The 18874-nt window shown below is 35.7% G+C and overlaps 1 protein-coding gene, 1 long non-coding RNA gene and 1 pseudogene across 3 annotated transcripts; 1 reads left to right on the top strand and 2 right to left on the bottom strand.

Annotated features, from left to right (window-relative positions):
* Window positions 1–243: 243 nt before the first annotated feature.
* Window positions 244–1581, bottom strand: LOC113339396. The gene is made up of 6 exons (XR_003355069.1): window positions 1448–1581; window positions 1027–1145; window positions 914–919; window positions 723–797; window positions 462–584; window positions 244–371 (listed from the first exon to the last, which is right to left on the bottom strand). It is a non-coding gene; the product is annotated as an uncharacterized LOC113339396 (long non-coding RNA).
* An 11586-nt stretch (window positions 1582–13167) lies between these two features.
* Window positions 13168–13267, top strand: LOC113340397 (annotated as a pseudogene).
* Window positions 13268–16508: 3241 nt separating this feature from the next.
* LOC113340283 (zinc finger MYM-type protein 1-like) lies at window positions 16509–18667 on the bottom strand. Of its 2 annotated transcripts, XM_026585490.1 has the most exons (3): window positions 18520–18667; window positions 17029–18087; window positions 16509–16782 (listed from the first exon to the last, which is right to left on the bottom strand). In XM_026585490.1, exons 2-3 carry the CDS (start codon window positions 17535–17537, stop codon window positions 16722–16724), a joined length of 570 nt encoding a protein of 189 aa, XP_026441275.1. In that variant the 5' UTR covers window positions 17538–18087; window positions 18520–18667; the 3' UTR covers window positions 16509–16721. The 2 variants fall into 2 exon arrangements, with proteins under 2 accessions (XP_026441275.1, XP_026441273.1); XM_026585488.1 differs by having other exon boundaries at window positions 16509–18087.
* Between the last annotated feature and the right edge of the window lie 207 nt (window positions 18668–18874).

An 18874-nucleotide genomic window follows, 5' to 3' on the forward strand; every position in this document is an offset into this window, starting at 1 on the left:
TTCACAAGAAACTAAAACTTACGGTCTTCTTCTTTGCCGCCACTGGTGCCTTCACCCCTCTTTTAGGAGCCTGCCAAAATAGTAAATTACACAAAACAAGGTCAAACTAGCTGCAAAACCTTTACAGCTAACTCATACTAACAGAAAAACATTGTTCCTTATATATCTAAGATGATATTACGTTTTGTAACACCCATAGTCATAGAAACTTCACATACTATGGGCTCAACGGAGCATAAGGTGTTAAAGTTGTCTGTTTGTCATAGTACTTAACCATTGACATGTTCGCAAAATTTCTAAACACCGGAATCAATTTTAGACCAAAGTATAGATTGTTCCAATCTCATGCAACCATTAACTTCCGTCATTCACTGTCATAAATCAAGCAATGTTAATATTACTAAGTTTAAAACACACCATCCAATAATAATAAATTTGCGTAAAAATAGAAGTAGATTCACCTGATTGGTAAAGAATTAAAAGTAGTCCTGCCAAAGCCTTCCAAATGGCCTAAAATTAGACAGGTTGATTCCTTGGAGGTGTTACTGATTCCTTGTAATGAGAGATAACTGACCCCATCAACTCTGAAAAAAAAAGACAATACAAAATATTATTGTAAGATGTCTCTAACAGGCTAAGATAAAACAAGATTTAGTGTTAGAAGAGCAAGATGACACACAGTTCAGAGTAAAAGGTATATCTTGGTTCTTCAATATACATACCCATGTAAGCAACGAACAAGCAATATAAGCCATCCAAAATAATGTTGTTGGAATAGAAGCAAAGATAGCTCCTTCCTGTGAAAGCCCATCAATGGTTAATCTTATGACCATTATCAAACACCAGTAGACACATTATCTAAACTGAAAAATGCTTTCCTCATAGCATCCAATAGAATCTGGGAGGTCATTACCATTACCTGCAATACATTTAAAGGGAAATTATAAAATACTGGCGAAAGGAATTACATATTTAAAGACAGAGCTAAGTTATAAACAGAACCAAGCTACGAGATAAAAGAACTACCGAGTTACGTCATTCTTTGTCTTTCGTTCTCCCAATGTTCTGCAGTCCACACATGCCCCACCTTAGCTCCATAGTTTTCCTCCATTTTAAAGTTTGTTGATCCTTAAAACTTCTGCTTGCTGCAAAGTAAAACCAACATTAAAACTGCAAAAATCACATATTCACACCCTAAATTGATTCTTTCCCCTGGAAAACTTTACCTAGATCCCTCATTCAGTTCCAATAGCCAACCGAAATCATAAAAATAAAAACATATCCTTATAACGACTATCGAAAACTCAAAAAAATCCCAGATTCAGTACCATTATCAACCACATACATACAAATAAACCCATACAATAATAATCAAAATCATTTTAAATTGGTTACTAAATATAAATAAAGATCAAAACAACACAACACAAAATTTATGAGTTCAGACCCGTAGTTATTTAGATCTATGAGTCCAACATTCTATAGCTTCATCTTAATGATTCGGCAAACCCCCCAAAAAAAATACTACTCAGAAAATCTATACTCCTCCTTCAGATTTATATATAACATTCACAACAACCTTGAAAAATAAAAACCCCATCAGAAAACACTTTATTACTAATAACACAAAATCAAATCAATAAGCCAAATCAAATTGTTAAAAAAAAAAAATTGGGTTTTGAGAAAACATTACCTGAGTTCAAAGATTGACTTCACCAAGAAAACCGAAAAAGAACTCACTTTGGTTCCAAAATAGAGGTTAGGATTTCTTCTCTTCTTGCTGATAAATTTATGGTTTCTCCTCTACTCGTTCTCCTTCGAAAAAACCTAATAAATCACACAGAAAAACAAGATTAGAAATATGTCATCAAAAGTAACTCATAATCGATCAAACAAAAAACAATTGAAACTGAAATCAGTTCATAGATTCACTTAGCTGTTGTTCCGAGTAAGTATAAACAGAAATAGAAAAACAAAAGTTCTTCTTCTTCGATCAGATCGCGTTTCGATTTATTGCAGAAACATTAGAAGATGTAAGATAGACACAAAACACATATAATAGGTTAGGGTTACATGTTCACAGAGAAAATGGAGAGAGTAAGAGGCGGGGGAGAATGAAAAAGAGATAAGGTTGACTGATTTTCTCTCTCTTCTATAACTTCACTTCATAAAAGAAAACCTAATAAATATAGGGACACGATTTTTTGTTTGCGTATTTCGCACATGTACATGTATTGTAACTCGATTAAAGTGGGGTAGTGGTAGAGCTGCACGCCACTGGATTTTTATACTCAAAAAAAATTAATGAAGGGAAGGGGTCGAACCTGAGAGGTCAGGCTACCCATACGGGAATCTAACCAAAGTGCCACAAGCTGATTTTCGGTTAGGAGCTCATATATTTTCTATATTACCATATAACATAGAATTCTTATACCCACCCAAAGACTCCTCGTAAAATGCTATTTTTTCTCGGTAAATTCTAAAAATACATATTAATTTAATTTTTTATATAGGTCGAATTTTCTCTCCTGTATTCAAATATATAAAACGACTTATACACGTATGTCGGTAAAGTCTGAAAATACTTATTAATTTAATATTATATATAGGCCGAATTTTCTCTCATGATGGTTAGGTTCTTGCTATGTGTCAAAGAGAAAAATTATTGAATGGTTCAAATGGTTTTAATAATAGGTGCAAAATCCATTATACCTAAAACTTATTGCAAAGTCCACTATAACTACTAAGCTCATATTTAAGATCAGTTCTTCAAAATTCCAACTCTGGCGAACCCTAAAATTAAATTTTAAGAAAAAAAGGTATTAGATGAATGACTTAACAGATGACGAAACCCTAAAAATCGACAAAAAAGAAAAAGATGATGAAACCCTAAATCGAAAACATACAAATGATGATGATTGAAGACTTACCCCTATTATGATTGACATACGATCTAATTTGGAAGAACTAGAGAAGAAATATATCAGATTCGAACATCTCATGTTCAAAGATTACTGGAGTTAAACCTGAGTTTCTCATTCGGAAGAACTGGAGAAAAAATATATCATATTCGAAAACATCACAGGTTAAGATTACTAAAGTTAGACCTGAGTTTCTCATTCGGGTGAACTCGAGAAGAAATATGTTATATTTGAACATCCCAGGTACAAAGATTACTGGAGTTAGACCCAAGCTTCTCACTTAGATGAATTGGACACAAAATATATCAGATTCAAACATCCTAGGTTCGAAGATTACTAAAGTTAGACTTGAGTTTCTCATTCGGGTGAACTGGAGAAGAAATATATCAGATTCGAAAACATCCCAGGTTAAGATAACTAAAGTTAGACCTGAGTTTCTCATTCAAGTGAACTGGAGAAGAAATATATTATATTTGAACATCCCAGGTTCAAAGATTACTGGAGTTAGACCCAAGTTTCTCATTTGGATGAACTGGAGCAAAATATATCAGATTCGAACATCCCAGGTTCGAAGATTACTAAATATAGACCTGAGTTTCTCATTCGGGTGAACCGAAGAAGAAATATATCAGATTCGAAAACATCCCAGGTTAAGATTACTAAATTTAGACTTGAGTTTCTAATTCAGGTGAACTGGAGAAGAAATATATCAGGTTCGAAAACATCACAAGTTCAAAAATTATTAGATTTAGACCTGAGTTTCTCGTTTGGATAAACTGAAGACGAAATATATCAGAATTCAACATCATAGGTTCAAAAATTACTAGAGTTAGATCTGAGTTTCTCGTTAGAATGAACTAAAGATGAAATATATCAGAATTGAACATCTCGAGTTCGTAGATTAATAGAGTTAGACCTGAGTTTCTGATTCGGATGAACTGAAGACGAAATATATCAGAATTGAACATCCCAGGTCCAAAGATTACTAGAGTTAGACTTGAGTTTCTCGTTCGGATGAACTGGAGACGAAATATATCAGAATTGAACATCACATGTCCAAAGATTACTGGAGTTAGACCTGAGTTTCTCGTTCGGGTGATCTGAAGACGAAATATATCAGAATTGAACGTCACAGTTTCAAAGACTACTAGAGTTAGAATTGAGTTTCTCGTTCGGATGAATTGAAGATGAAATATATCAGAATTGAAAAACACAGGTTCAAAGACTACTAGAGTTAGAATTGAGTTTCTCGTTCGATTGAACTGAAGACGAAATATATCAGAATTCAACAACACAGGTTAAGAGACTAGAGTTAGACTTGTGTTTCTCGTTCGGATGAACTGAAGAAGAAATATATCAGTATTGAACAACATAGGTTCAAAGACTACTAGATTTAGACTTGAGTTTCTCGTTCGGATGAACTGGAGACGAAATATATATCAGAATTAAACATCACAGGTTCAAATATTACTAGAGTTAGACATGAGTTTCTTGTTCGGATGAACTGAAGACGAAATATATCAGAAATGAACATCACAGGTTCAAAAATTAGTAGAGTTAGACCTGAGTTTCTCGTTCGGATGAACTGAAGACGAAATATATGAGAATTGAACATCACAGGTTTAGAGATTACTAGCGTTAGACCTGAGTTTGTCGTTCGGATGAACTAGAAACAAAATACATCATCTTTGAACATCACAGGTTCAAAGATTACTAGAGTTAGACTTGAGCTTCTCATTTGGATGAACTGAAGATGAAATATATCAGAATTGAAAAATCACAGGTTCAAAGATTACTAGTGTTAGACCTGAGTTTCTCGTTCGGATGAACTGGAAACAGAATATATCATATTTGAACATCACAGGTTCAAAGATTACTAGAGTTAGACTTGAGTTTCCCGTTTGGATGATCTGCAGACGAAATATATCGGATTCGAACATCACATGTTCAAAGATTACTAGAGTGAAAATGACCAGACTACCCTTATCGGAAATAAGTAAAGTAAATATTACACTTTAAGAAAATGACCATATTACCCTTATCGGAAATAAGTAAAATAAATAGTACAAAACAGTGAAAATGACCATATTACCCTTATTAGAAATTAGTGCAATAAATATCATGGAGATAGTGAAAATGACCATACTACTCTTATCGGAAATAAGTGAAATAAATATTACAGATTGTGAAAATGACCAGATTACCCTTACTGGAAATAAGTACAATAAATATCACATAGATAGTAAAAATGACCATATTACCCTTACTAGGAATTAGTGCAATAAATATCATGGATACAGTTAAAATGACCATACTACTATCAGAAATAAGTAAAGTAAATATTACAGATTGTGAAAATGACCATATTACCCTTACTAGAAATAAGTTAACAAATATCACAGAGACAATAAAAATGACCAAACTACCCTTATCAAAAATAAGTAAAGTAAATATTATAGACTGTCAAAATGACTATTTTACCCTTACTGGAAGTAAATGCAATAAATATTATGAAGACTATCAAAATGACCAAACTACCCTTATTAGAAATAAGTGCAATAAATATCACACATACGTGAAAATGACTATACTACCCTTACTGGAAATAAGTGCAATAAATATTATGGAGACTGTGCATTAAGGGTAATATGGTGATATGGTAGTTTGGTCATTAAGGGTAACAATCTCCATAATATTTATTGCACTAATTTCCATTAAGGGTAATATGGTAATTTTCATAATTTGTAATATTTATCTTACTTATTTCCGACAAGGGTAGTTTGGTCATTTTCACAGTCTCCATAATATTTATTAACCTTATTTCCAGTAAGGGTACAATGGGCATTTTCACATACTGTAATATTTACTTGACTTATTGTTGATAAGGGCAGTTTGGTCATTTTATAGTCTCCATGATGTTTATTGCATTAATTTATAGTAAGGGTAATATGGTCATTTTCACAGTCTGAAATATCAACTTTACTTATTTTTAATAAGGGTAGTCTGGTCATTTTCACACTCAATAATATTTATTGCACTAATTTCCAGTAACTGTAATATGGTCATTTTTACAGTCTGTAATATTTACTTTACTTATTTCCAATAAGGGTAGTCTGGTCATTTTCACAGTCTCCATAATATTTATTGCATATGTTTCCAATAAGGGTAAAGTGGTCATTTTCATTGTCTGTAATATTTACTTTACTTATTTTTGATAAGGGTAGTTTGGTAATTTTATAGTTTCCAAGATAATTATTGCACTTATTTCCAGTAAGGGTAATATGGTCATTTTCAGTCTGTAATATTTACTTTACTTATTTTTGATAAGGGTAGTTTGGTCATTTTCATAGTCTCCATGATATTTATTGCATTTATTTCCAGTAAGGGTAATATAGTCATTTTCATGTCTGTAATATTTACTTTACTTAATTCTGATAAGGGTAGTCTGGTCATTTTCATAGTCTCCAGAATATGTATTACACTTATTTCCAGTAAGGGTAAAATAGTCATTTTCAGAGTATGTAATATTTACTTTACTTATTTTTGATTAGGGTAGTTTGGTCATTTTCATGATATTTATTGCACTTATTTATAGTAAGGGTAATATAGTAATTTTCATCATCTCCATGATATTTATTGCACTTATTTCTAGTAAGGATAATACGGTCATTTTCAAAATGTGTAATATTTCCTTTACTTATTTCCGATAAGGGTAGTCTGGTCATTTTCACAGTCTCCATAATATTTATTGCACTTATTTCTAGTAAGGGTAAAATAGTCATTTTCACATTCTGTAATATTTACTTTACTTATTTCTTATAAGGGTTGTATGGTTATTTTCACAGTCTGTAATACTTACTTTACTTATTTCCGATAAGGATAGTCCGGTCATTTTCACATTTTCCATAATATTTATTGCACTAATTTCCATTAAGGGTAATATGGTCATTTTCATAGTCTGTAATATTTACTTCACTTATTTCTGATAAGGGTAGTCTGGTTATTTTCACATTCTGCATAATATTTTGTTGCACTTTTTTCCATTAAGGGTAATATTTTGTAATATTTACTTTACTTATTTCCGATAAGGGTAGTCTGGTCATTTTCACATTCTTCGGAATTTTTATTGCACTTATTCCGATAAGGGTAGTCTGGTAATTTTCACCGTCTTCGGAAGAAGCAGATATGTCAAGTCAAATTTCTATAAAGTCATGACTTGTTGACTTGGTCTTGATCCTGTTTTCTAATATTAAGAAAATTAAAAAGAAAAAGAAAATTGTATTTTGATTTATAGAAATGAAATATAATTGTTAGTTTGTATAAATGTGGGAAAACTAGTGACAAGTAAAATTCAAAGTGTTATAATTTTGGGGTTGTTTTAGATGTGGTGAAATATTTGGGTGGAATCATCACTTTGAATTATAATTGTGATCGTCTGTAAAATTGTCAACAAATATTATTGTGACTAATAAAAGAATTTAATATTCCTAATTATTATCACAAATACAAAATTTAATAACAGTTATAACTGTTGCAGGACTTATCACAGGTGTATCTGTGACTGAAAAATAAACTGTGACAGGTTGCACTGTTACAAAATCCTGGTTTTGGTGTAGTGAATTAACTCTTCTCTTCGATTTCTTGCTTGACTTATAAATTTCTACTTCCCTTTGGCCTTATTGAACAAAACGTAACGATGATTTTTTTCATTTTTCATTTTTTTTTTCATTTTTTTTTTTTTTGTTTTTTGAAACAAAAATTACTAGACAACAATTTACATGGACATGAGAGAAAGACTTTCAAAACTTGGATCTTCGCAACTTGTGATGTCTTGGTATCATGGATTCTAACAACTTATATCATTTGCTCTTATAACTTCAACTTTGATTTTTGAATTATTCTCTTCTATTGTTGCTTCTAAACCTAAAACGTCTTCAACTTTCTTCATAGATTTTGATGTCGCTCCGCTTGTTGATGATGATAAGTTTCTACTGAGAGAGAGTCGCAATCCAGTAAATAAGACTACATTGTGAGGTTGCTTTGTCTTTCTGGCATTTCCTGACCTACTTGCCTTTCCATCATGTATGGTTAGGTCCATCACGGTTACCCTCTAAAAGGAACAAGTTCTCTCCTGAATTTCAAGGATCTCAATGTCTTTTTCTCTGATGTCTCAAAAGGTTGTTATCTCTAGCATTCCAATTTCTATCTTTTCGGTGAGAAACAATATGTAAACTTAACTAACCGGGTACCAAGTGACGCTAGAAGTTTCAAAAGTGCAACTAAAAAGTTCTTCCCCACCCCCAAACTTAAATCTAACATTGTCTTCAATGTTTCTAATGAAAGAGCAATACCAAAAATAAAATAACACGAGGAGAAGTTGGAAAGATAGTACCTGGGTGAAGAAAATCAAAAACTAATATACAACATACAACTTCCTCGATGGTCAATTAAGGGTAAACAGGGTCCTCCAGAGGGACCTCCTCAACATCACCTGTAGGAAAGGGCTCTAAAAAGGGTTTCAATCTCTGACCGTTAACCTTCCAAGAACTACTACCATCCTGTGTCTCAATTTCAACAGCTCCATGAGGAAAGATAATGCGAACAATAAAAGGACCCGTCCACCGAGAAAGTAACTTCCCAGGGAAAAGATGTAAACGGGTATCATACAGAAGAACTTTTTGACCTGGAGAAAATGACTTCCGTAAAATATTTCTATCATGCACAAGTTTCATTTTGTTCTTATACTCCTTCGCACTATCGTAAGCATCTATACGAATCTCGTCCAACTCATTGAGCTAGAGTTTCCTATGGGCTCCTGCCTTGTCAAGTGAAAAATTTAGTTGCTTAACAGCCCAATAAGCTCTATGTTCTAACTCAACAGGTAAATGACATGCCTTTCCATACACAAGCCGATAAGGCGACATTCCAATGGGGGTCTTAAACACAGTACGGTAAGCCCATAAGGCATCAGTAAGCCTACACGACCAGTCTTTCCGATTAGGATTAACTGTTTTCTCTAATATACGTTTTATCTCCCTATTGGAAACCTCAACCTGACCACTAGTCTGTGGATGATACGGGGTAGCTACCTTATGTGTAATACCATATTTCTTCATCAAAAGCCTAAAAGGTCCATTACAAAAGTGCGACCCACCATCACTAATTATAGCTCGCGGTGTACCAAAACGTGTAAGAATATTATTTTTCAAGAAATCAATCACAACCCTATGGTCATTGGTTTTACACGCAATCGCCTCAATCCACTTAGAGACATAGTCTACAGCAACAAGGATGTATAGGTTACCAAAAGAATTAGGAAACGGACCCATAAAGTCAATACCCCACACATCAAAGACCTCGACAACTAAAATAGGGTTCAAGGGCATCATGTTCCTACGGGAAATGGTTCCTAATTTCTGGCAACGTTCACAAGTAACACAGTAACTGTGGGAGTCTTTAAACAACGAAGGCCAATAGAATCCACACTGCAATATCTTAGCAGCAGTCTTCTTAGCACTAAAGTGACCCCCACACGCATGATCATGACAAAAGGAAATAATACTGTACTGGTCACTCTCAGGTATACATCTCCTAATAATCTGGTTTGGAAAATACTTAAACAAATAAGGATCATCCCAAAAGAAGTGCTTAACCTCAGCTAAAAATCTAGAACGCTCTTGTTTACACCAATGTTGGGGCATTCGACCAGTAACAAGATAGTTCACTATATTCGCATACCAAGGTAATTGGGTAACAAAGAACAATTGTTCATCAGGAAAGTTGTCCCTTATAGGAAGGGAATCATTAAGGGTATCCACAACAAGTCTAGACAGGTGGTCTGCTACTACATTTTCTACACCCTTTTTGTCTCTAATGTCCGGAGAAAACTCTTGTAACAACAGGATCCACCTAATCAATCTAGGTTTCGTATCCTTCTTAGAGAAAAGATATTTCAAAGCAGCATGATCAGTATATATTACGATCTTAGATCCTAAGAGATAGGGTCTAAACTTGTCTAAGGAAAACACAATGGCTAACAGTTCCTTCTCCGTAGTGGTATAGTTCAACTGCGCATCATTCAGAGTTTTGCTAGCATAGTAAATTACATGAAGTAACTTGTTTTCTCGCTGACCTAGCACAACACCAATAGCATAATCTGAAGCATTGCACATGATTTCAAAGGGTAGGTTCCAGTTGGGTGCCTGGACTATGGGGGCGGTAGTGAGTAAAGTTTTAAGCTTTTCGAAGGCCTCTAAACAAGCATCATCAAAGACAAACTTAACATCTTTCGCAAGAAAATTGCAAAAAGGTCTAGAAATCAAGTTAAAATCCTTAATGAATCTACGATAAAAACCAGCATGCCCTAAGAATGACCTAATACCTTTTACGGTTTTGGGACCGGTAAAGTTTTAATAAGTTCAACTTTGGCTCTATCTACCTTTATACCCTTTGAAGATACGATATTCCCTAGAACAATTCCTAAACGAACCATGAAGTGACATTTCTCCCAATTAAGCACTAAATTCTTTTCCTTACACCTAGTCAAAACTAATGACAAATGATGCAAGCACTCATCGAAAGACGAACCAAACACTGAAAAATCATCCATAAAGACCTCTAAGAACCGTTCTACCATGTCAGAAAATATGCTCATCATACAACGCTGAAAGGTCGCAGAGGCATTACATAGGCCGAAAGGCATGCGTCTATACGCAAAGGTACCAAAGGGACATGTAAAAGTGGTTTTCTCTTGGTGTTCTGGGGCAATAGAACCTGATTATAACCGCAGTATCCATCTAAAAATCAATAATGGATACGTCCAGCTAATCTATCTAGCATTTGGTCGATTAAGGGAAGGGGGAAGTGGTCCTTCCTAGTGACCTTGTTCAATTTTCTATAGTCAATACAAACACGCCAACTCGTGGTCATTCGGGTTGGGATTAACTCATTGTTATCATTCTGGACTACAGTAATACCGGATTTCTTGGGAACAACCTGAACGGGGCTGAGCCACTTACTGTCTGAAATGGGGTAGATAATGCCTGCATCTAACAACTTCAGAACCTCGGTTCGAACAACTTCTTTCATATTAGGGTTCAGACGACGTTGCATCTCCCTAGAAGGTTTGGTGTCACTCTCTAAATAGATATGATCCATACAATCAATAGGACTTATACCCTTAATGTCTGCTATGGTCCACCCTAAAGCTTCCTTGTTATTCTGAAGGACAATCACTAGCCTACTTTCCTGATCACTATCCAAGTCGGATGCTATAATCACAGGTAAAATTTCAGAGGGGCCTAAAAACACATACTTCATGGTATCTGGTAATGGTTTAAGGTCCAACTTGGGAGGCTTTTCCAACGAAGGAACTAGGGTAGACTCGGAAACGGGTAAAGGTTCGAATTTAGATTTTCATCCATTACTAGTGTCTAACAAAGGGGTTAAATCTAACAAAGCATTCACCTCATTAATCACATCATCATCATCAAAATCAATCCCAAAGTGAGCTAGGAATTTATCTAAAGGATCTTCTATCAAAGTGTTTGGTAATGACTCCTCTACTAAGGTGCCTATCATGTTCACCTCTTCTACGCTCGAGTCGTCCAGTTCATGGGGTATCTTACTAATGTGAAAGATGTTCAGCTCAATAGTCATATTACCAAAAGACAAACTCATAATACCAGTTCGACAGTTAATGATCGCATTGGATGTTGCTAAAAATGGGCGACCTAAAATCACCGGTATCTGGTTCTCTGGGTCAGGGACAGGTTGGGTATCTAGGATAACAAAATCCACTAGATAAATAAACTTGTCGACCTCAATGAGAACATCCTCAATCACACCACGAAGAATTTTAACGGACCTATCAGCTAACTGGAGTGTCATCTGGGTAGGTTTCATCTCACCAAGTCCTAGCTTAAGGTACACATGGTATGGAAGTAAATTCACACTGTCTCCTAAGTCAAGCAAAGCTTTATCAACACGGTGTTTACCTATTGTGCAAGAAATGGTAGGGGACCCTGGGTCTTTATACTTAGGATTAGTGGTATTCTGAATAATGGAACTCACGTGACTAGCTAGGAAGGCTTTCTTCTGGAAACTAAGCTTACGCTTTCGTGTACACAAGTCCTTAAGGAACTTGGCATAAGCCGGAATCTGCTTAATCGCATCCAACAACGGTAGGTTGATAGTAACTTGCTTAAAAACCTCCAATATATCATTAAAGTTGGACTCCCTCTTAGTCGGAACTAGCAGCTGGGGAAACGGGGCCATGGGAACAAAACCGGGCTCAGCAGGACCCTCATTGGTCTCTTTGAAGACTCTATCAGTTTTCTCATTCTCTGGCTCAGAAGGGTGAACTACAGCATGTTCACTATTAGGCATGGAAACCTTGTTGTCTATCTCTCTACCGCTCCTAAGGGTTTTAATAGCATTTACATGATCGGATGGTCTTTCTCCTATTCCATTAATTCCTCTAGGGTTTGGTTGAGTTTGACTAGGAAACTTACCTCTTTCTCTTAAAGACTCATTTATATGACTATCTTGGGTTTTCAACTCGGAAATAGCCTGAGAGTTAGCCCGACCTATTCTCTTATTTTCTTCTATACCTTGAGCAACAGATTGTTCAAACTGCATAGTGTTACGAGATAACAAAGCAAGAGACTCTTCTAAACTCATAATCTTCTTATCCGAAGGGTTCTGAAACTGTGCCGTGGCTGAAGGATTCTTAGGATATCCAAAACCTGGGGGAGCATAAGAGTTACTATACTGACCTTGATTCTGGCCCTTAGACCAAGAAAGGTTGGGATGGTTTCTCCATCCAGGGTTATAGGTTTCTGAATAAGGGTCAAACTTCTGACGATTATCGAATCTAGTGTTGTTATAAAGAGCATTGGCTTGCTCTTCAACAGTATGGCCTTCCCAAAAAGGCTTTATTTTACCACTAGTACCACTAGAATGACCTAATTACAACGCTTCTAACCTTTTGGCTATGGCTGCTATTTTAGCATCTGACTCATAGGATCCTTCTACCATATTGACATTTCCTCTACTTAGAAGAATTGTTTTCTGGGGTTCCTTTTTATTTTCCCATTGTTGGGTCTTATTGGCGATTTCATTCAAAAATGTCATCGCCTCATCAACAGTTTTATTCTCAAACCCACCTGTGCATAAAGACTCAACCATGGTTGTTGTTGAATAATCTAAACCCTCGTAGAGGATCTGAACTAACCTAACCTTCTCTAAACCATGATGAGGACATTGAGATATTAAGTCATTGAACCTTTCTAAATACCTATATAAAGATTCTCCCTCTTGTTGAGAAAAAGTACAAATTTGTGTCCTAATAGACGATGTTTTGTGCCTTGGGAAAAACTTATGTATAAAGGCAGATGTAAGTTGTTCATAGGTTTCAATTGACTCAGAATCCAAACTATACAGCCAAGATTTGGCTTTATCTTTTAAGGAAAAGGGGAATAACCTAAGTTTCAGCGCATCATCACTAAGGTTTTTAATTTTCAGAGTCCTACATACTTCCTCAAATTCCCTAACATGAAAATAGAGGTTCTCATTCTCTTTTCCTAAAAAGGTTGGGAGCATCTGTAAAGCCCCAGGTTTGAGTTCAAAATTTTCCTCGGTTTCAGCTAACTTGATACAAGACGGACGAGGGGTCCTAGTTGGTTTCAATAAAGCTTTTAAAGTTGCCATTTCTGGCACTACCGAAGGACCAGGAGTACTTTCTTCACAAAGAAGCAGATTCTCAAAACTGAAGTTTCCAAAAACGGGGCTCTCTAAAGAAGAGCCTTCAAGATCCCCGCCTTCACAAGAAGAACTACTAGGTTTATCACTAATCAGACGACCTAGAGTGTTTCTTTTCCAAGCTCGTTCTCTAATGACCTCGGGCATACCCAAGGCCTCACCGCTATCACAAGGCGGCGCAGTCACGCATTCAACTCACAGAAACCATCATGAACTTCGAAGTATGCTAAAAGAGTAACCAATATTTTTCGAACGACTTTCCTACTAAGCTCGTTACCCTATAGGTCTCGTTCTATTCCAAATTTTAAAGCTTAGGTTCGCGTTTAGTTTCGTTTTCCTAAGGCAGGCAAGAAGAGAACGGTGATGAAATCCGAACCCTTATCTTATATGGTCAGTCCTTGCCCTTTACTAGGAATTTAAAGCAGCCGTTTTCAGTTCCTCAGCATATATGCAAACGAAGGAATACAGTAACTCGCTGACAGGGGATTCGCGAGTGTTTCGACAAACTTACCTCCCGTTCCAGACGAGGGATGAACCGTTGTCGTGGACTCGGGCCACAACTCCTATGTTGTGTACGAACCCGAGGGGCCGAGGTGATATCGTAATCATCGTCCTTCTCTGCAAACATTTTAATATTTAATCTACCCTTCCGTAGGGTTTAAAAAAATTAATGTCCAAATGTCCAAAGTCCAAAAGAAAGGTCCAAAAAATAAACTGCAAAAAGAAAAAGAAAAATACAAAATAAAAAATAATTCCTAATACAATCTAATAAAATAACACTCTCTTTTTTTTTCTCTCTTTTTCTATAAAATAAAAAAAAAATCTTCTTCTTTAGCTCCTTTCGCTTTTCCTTTTACTTCAAGTCTTTAAATATTCGCCAAAAGCTTTGGCAAAAAATTTTTTCTCTCCAAATTCCCAAAATCTGAAAGGAAAAGACAAAAACCCAAAAACGTAAAGAAGAACAAAAAAAAATAAAAAAAAAAAATCTAAAAACTCTATCCTAAAGACAAGCCCGTGTCGGCGGCGCCAAAAATTGATGATATTTTCAATGATGTTGTAGTAAAGAGTTCGTTGAGGCTTGTGAAGGCAATGAATTCTAGACTTAATAGAACTTAAAAATATAGAAAACTTAACTCAAAATTGATTTCAAGTGATTGGAAAATAACCAAGACACTAGAATCCACTATTACACATGAATGATGTCAAATATTTCATAACTCTAATTATCCTTTTAATCCTTTATTTCTTAATCCACAAATAATCAAACATATTCTCAAAAATTAATTGTATCCCTTAAGCATAGATTATCTAACCAAAGCATAACCTATTTAATTGAATCACAACTAATGAAGAAAATTATGTAAACTTTTAAGAACTCTGCAAAAGCAGTGATTGAGTGAATTATAATTAAATATTGGAAAAAATGAAATAGTTACACATTGTTCATGTGTGAATAGCTTCATCCATTGCCTTGGTTACGACAGAATTAGCCGCTCATCATGTTGGAAACACGCTTAAAAGTTGATTTCATTTATGCTCAAAGGGTTACAAATGATGAATAAGGGAGAATTATAATAAAAATCGGGTTTTCAACGCTTATAACTATTGCAAAAGCCGTTACAAAGAGCCGTTATTGTTGTTGTTGCGTTTTTAAGTCTGCCTGTAAACTGCGACCCACAGAATGAGTCGCTGTCACTGTTCAAAAACGACTGCTGGTGCAGGTCCGTTCTTCGTGTTCTTCAGTTTTGCAGCAATAGAAATGGCAGCTCTGCAAATTTGATTTTTCGCTCTGTGGTGCTCTTTTTCTCTCCCAATCTCTCCGTCCCTCTTCTGCTCGACCCCAGTAGCCTATTTATACACCTTTGGACTAAAAATCTTGGCTCATTACACCAGAAAATCTTCCCATATCTCGACAGTAAAGAAAAAATAATAAAGGAAATTTTCTTTCCTTTCTCTCCTCTTCACACGCCTGCTGATGTCGATATACTCTCAGGGCATTGTTTTCACGTTCCACCAGAAGTAAAACTCTATCAATCCACACGCCAACTACACAGAACTCGTGATGGAGCAACCAAAACCCGAGCAACCTTGTTTTCTTCACTGCCGATTATCCAACCAAATCCGGATGATTTTGAAGCCCATACCACGCCAGTATATCTCAGTCAAGTGTTCCCATGAAGTTTTAGCCATTGAATCACACTATAACATCTTCAAATTTCGATCGAAAATTCTCAGAGAGCTGCCACATTTTTCCCGCCAATTTTTAAGTTTCAAACGAAGAAGATGGTGTCCCCCTAACCAGCTGTAGGGTACGAATAGCAGCTGCCTTTTTGGGGTGCCCCTTAGTAATTGAGGTGCCCCTTAACCAAATCTGGGCTCCGTATACCAAGTGTCCTCCGGGGTGTTCCGAGTGATTTTTCGAGCCGATTTTTCCAACAATATTTATTTTCCAAAAATACCTAAAAATACACAAAACACCATAATAAGGACGAAAACGAGTACCAACAATACGAAACATTGAGGACAAATTAGACACATAAATGCGCCTATCAAATACCCCCAAACTTATTATTTGCTAGTCCTCGAGCAAAACTAATAATAAATAAATAAAACCGAGTTAATCTCGGGAGGGTTTACCATAGGTGTACCCACAAAACCATTACTTCTAATTGGTCACAAGTATCCAAAGAGCTATGAGGACATAAATATTCTCAACCTATCTCCAAGTAACTAGAATGCCAGAGAAATTAAAGGTGTCAGCTCTAAAGCTGACTGAAGAAAAGGGAGACATATCCGCAACACTGCTAGATAAAGAGATATCCGCTACACAGTTAGATAAACATTGTAAGATGCGTCCGCTGCTTTACAGCTGGATAAGATTAGGAGAGAGATAAAGATGAGAGGGACATCTGCTACACAGCTGGACTAATTACGTGTGATGATTTCAACTGACTGTGACGCTTTAATGTTGTGGCAGATTTCAACTGACTGTGACGCTTAGGAAAAGCCCCAACAAGCTTGACAATAACCGCCAACTTCTCAAAAAAAAAGATAAACATCTTGCTCATCTGCAGATGCTCCTATTAATGCTAGATGTAACCTGTGAGCAAATCAATGGACATAATAAGCATATGGATAATCTTTACGAAACAATGCCTGCAACCAATTCCATGCTCCTCTCGTATTACTGGCACCATCATATCCTTGACCCCATATATTTTCTATTAAAAGGCCATATGAAGCAAGAGACTTGGAAATCTCCCTCTTCAAAGTTACTGTTGTGGTGTCCTCAACACTTCTAACTGCAAAGAAACGCTCTCTAATGAAACTATCCTTATCAACAAACCTTGTAACAATAGCCATTTGTTCTTGAATTGAAGAATCTTGTGCTTCATCTACAAGAGTACATAATTTAGCATCTCCAATTTCTGCACGAATAGTATCTCTGACCTTGTCAACGAGAATATGCAAAATTTCTTTTTGAATCTTCGGTGAAGTATACATTGCATTTTCAGGTGCATTTTGTAAGACAACTTCATCAATTTTATCATTCAATATAGCTGCATACTTTATCAAACCAATAAACTTGCCACGGTTTCTCGAATCTAGTGATTCATCATTACCTCTAAATGCACATGCATAAAGAGCCAGCACTCGAGCTGTCTCAATTATTGTCTTTAATCGTAGCATGTTCTTTGCTATTATCTCCTTTCTTTGTTGAGTAATAGATCCGAAGATTTTCACAACTTCTAACAACATCCATGTGAAAAGATTCATGATCTCCAACACGCTTAACAAATGAACATTCAAATACTTTCTTCTTGGAACCAATCCTCTTGAAATCTGTGAAACCATCTGCTGTAAATGCAGGACTTTGTGGTGGATCTGTTTCAAAAATAAAGCAGGGGAAGCAATATGCTTTGTTCTTTTCGATAGAGTACTCTAGACATGAGTGCTTTTTCAACCAACTATACTGGAAATAATGATTCTGTTTTCCATCCCAATAAGGAGGATATTTGGAAAGTTTGAGTTTAAAAAGTCCCTGTTTTAAATATGCTCGACGTACCTCATCTCGTTGATTCACCGGATATTCACAAATTTGAGGTCGTAGACCTGGATCGCGCTCATATGAAACAGTATTGGCTTCCGTAGGGACAGTACATACATTTGTTTGAACTACAACTTCTTTGGATTTACTAGATATAGTTGGTTGAGTATATGATGGGTTCTTTTTCTGCTGAGAAGTACCAGGCTCATGGTGTGATGATGTCGGAATGTTAACGTCGTTGGTAGAAGGAAACAATCCACTTGGTTTGTCACCCCCCTTCACCTTCGGCTTGAAAAACGACTCTATCGTTTTTAGCTTCTTAGCTGTTGGGTGAAGATGGTCGAGCGACATTGTAACCTGAATAAAATTAGCTGATACATGATTAAACACTAACAATCTACCACTTGATAAAAAATACCCAGCATAAAACTGAAATCAACAACAATAAAGTGTAAACTGATCTTAAATAACATAATTGGTAATTAACATATACACCAACTTTCCCTATCAATTGCAATCTAATAACACTGTGAAAGTAGGGTTAAATTGAAAACCGCTAAAATTCAGCAAATCAAAAAAAAAAAATTCCCTAATTTCTAAACGCATTAAGAGAAGTAGAGTACCCTCACAGGCTAACAACAATTCATTCCACCAAGCCAATTAATCAAGATAACAAAATTAGAATCAAATTGAAGCCCTAAATTTTAAAACAAATACCCCCAATACAAAAACCCTACCCTAAATCGATAAGCTAAAACAAAAATTGAAAACAATAACTAGTATAAATACCTTGAGTAATTGGATTTATTATTGGGAATTACTGATTCCCTGTAATCTTTCACAGAAGTAGAGACCAAAAAGCCTAAGATACCACTAACAAGGAGGAGAGGAACAACAAGCAATCCCTAACACTTCGAAGTTCGAACAAGGAAACGAGTTAACATTGAAGAAGTATCATCTGACTTCCACTATATTACCCTCAGAGCAACTGCACTGGTGCGATCAAAACCAAAGATCAAAGATAAAAAAAAAGACCAAAATTTGGGTTTAGTCCGTGTTGTGACGCAACGGTACATGATTAAAATTTTGTCAGGCGGACTTTAAAAGTCCGCCCCATTTTTATTTTGTAAAATTTCATCAGGCG

This window comes from Papaver somniferum, unplaced genomic scaffold, assembly GCF_003573695.1.
Source record: "Papaver somniferum cultivar HN1 unplaced genomic scaffold, ASM357369v1 unplaced-scaffold_21, whole genome shotgun sequence".
NCBI lineage: Eukaryota > Viridiplantae > Streptophyta > Magnoliopsida > Ranunculales > Papaveraceae > Papaver > Papaver somniferum.

Bases quoted from the DNA above. Each gene is read 5' to 3' on its own strand.
- LOC113340283 (XM_026585488.1), bottom strand. From the start codon at position 17,537: ATGGTTTCACAGATTTCAAGAGGATTGGTTCCAAGAAGAAAGTATTTG.